General features: G+C 28.2%; 1 protein-coding gene across 1 annotated transcript in view; it reads left to right on the top strand.

The window, feature by feature from the left end:
• Positions 1-1,828, top strand: part of LOC117176541 (major royal jelly protein 4-like) — an 8,433-nt gene that overhangs the window by 400 nt on the left and 6,205 nt on the right. Inside the window, exon 2 of the mRNA XM_033366797.1 lies at positions 34-520. Within this exon, the coding sequence (XP_033222688.1) occupies positions 34-520 (487 nt within the window). The remainder of the gene's footprint in view (positions 1-33; positions 521-1,828) is intronic.

Genomic DNA, 1,828 nt, shown 5'->3' with positions numbered 1-1,828 from the left:
TTTAGTTAATAACTTTTTTTTTAATTTTTTCAGGTGAAACTTTTGTTTTCCATTTTCTTCATCCTGGCTTTAATTACATGCACCAAAGCAGGAACGCAGCTTTTGCCAGAGTCATCTTATACCCTCAGTGTACAAAATTTAAATTGGCCTGATCCCTCAACAAATGAAATTTATGAAACGAGTGGACGTTATATTCCCAGAAATATCATAGTAACAAGGACTCAGATTTACAAGGACCAAGCTATAGTAGCAATGCCTCGTTATAAATCAGGAGTTCCTTTTACACTTGGTCTTGTCTCGTTAAGGACCAAAGGATGCGAGAGCAAAATTGATCCTTTTCCCTACTGGAAAGTGAATGAGGAAGAAAATTGTGATGCACTTCAAAGTGCAGTTGATATCGTTCTAGATGCACAGGAAATTCTCTGGGTTTTGGATGTGGGAGTAATCAACACTTTGGAACAACCAATTCAAAAATGTTCTCCAAAAGTCGTTGCCATTGATGTTAAAACTGGCAAAGTTAGTATTTTCATATATAATCTTTTTTCAACTCTTTTTTATGGTAATCAGTAGGGTTGTTTAGCATTTTTTTCTTCGAATTTTCATGCATTCATCCCCCCAACTTATTTAAATAGAGAAAAAAATATTTTTTTTCTTTAAAAAAAAATTTGTACTCATAGAGTTGGCACCAACAACTATGGTTGGTAACGTGGTGGGTGGGGGAGTAAGTCACGAACTTAGATAACATTTAGTACGTTTCCTCATTATCTATTTGAACAAAGTTTGCGAGTCTTTCCAAAGATGATTTTTAACAATTATTCTTCTTTTTCCCTTGTTATCAAGAAATTTCCTCTTTTCCCATATTTTCCTCGTTTTTTCCCTTAAATGCGAATTGAATTAATAGATCGAAATAAGAAAAGACAACTATTTTTAGTTTAAAAGTCTACTATAATATTTTTGGTCTGGAAACATTAAATTATGTTCATAAAAATGCAACTATTTTGTTGAAAAGTCATTTTGTTTGTTTGTTAAAAATTCAAATAATTGGTTGATCGTTGAGCTAATTATTTTTTTAATAATACATTATTTTAAGATTAATCTCTTTGGTTGATAATTTAAATATTCCATTTTCAGATAATTAATCTTCTATTCATCTTGGCTATACAATCATTGTTTTGGTGGAAAAATCAACATTTTGGTTGAAAATTTAACTGCTTTTTTTCATTCGTTTTTTATGGTTTAGAATGAATTGGTTGCCTAAAAAAGTAACTATTCTATTTCTGGTTGAAAAATTATATTTTTAATTGAAAATCATTTTCATATTTCAGACTTTGCACTCTTTTATCTATTTCCATATTTTCCTTTTTTTACAATTCTTCTTTTTTCTCCCCTTTTTTCTAAAAATTTCTTCTTTTCCCTTTTGCTTGTTTTTTTCGCCCACATGTAAAATCAATTGATATATCACAATATGAAAAGACAACTATTATATTGTTGGTCTGTAATTTATCTTGTTTCGTTAAAAACTCTACTATTTGGTTGGAAATTTCAGTATTTTCATAAAAATTCAACTATTTTGTTAAAAATTCTTTTATTGTCAAAAATTAAAATACTTGAGTGATAGTTAAACTAATTATTTTTTATTAAATCAATTTATTTAATCAATCTTTGCTAGATAAAATTGAACAACGTTGACAATTCTTCTTTTTGAGTAGAAAATTAATTTTGTTGGATGAAAATTCATCATCTTTCATCAAAAATACAACTGTTTACAATTAACCATTTTTTTGGTTAAAGATTCATAATTTTAGCTGAAAATTCATATTTTCACATA

This window comes from Belonocnema kinseyi, chromosome 7 (genome assembly GCF_010883055.1).
Source record: "Belonocnema kinseyi isolate 2016_QV_RU_SX_M_011 chromosome 7, B_treatae_v1, whole genome shotgun sequence".
Lineage (NCBI taxonomy): Eukaryota > Metazoa > Arthropoda > Insecta > Hymenoptera > Cynipidae > Belonocnema > Belonocnema kinseyi.
This window is presented reverse-complemented; position numbering and strand designations above follow the sequence as displayed.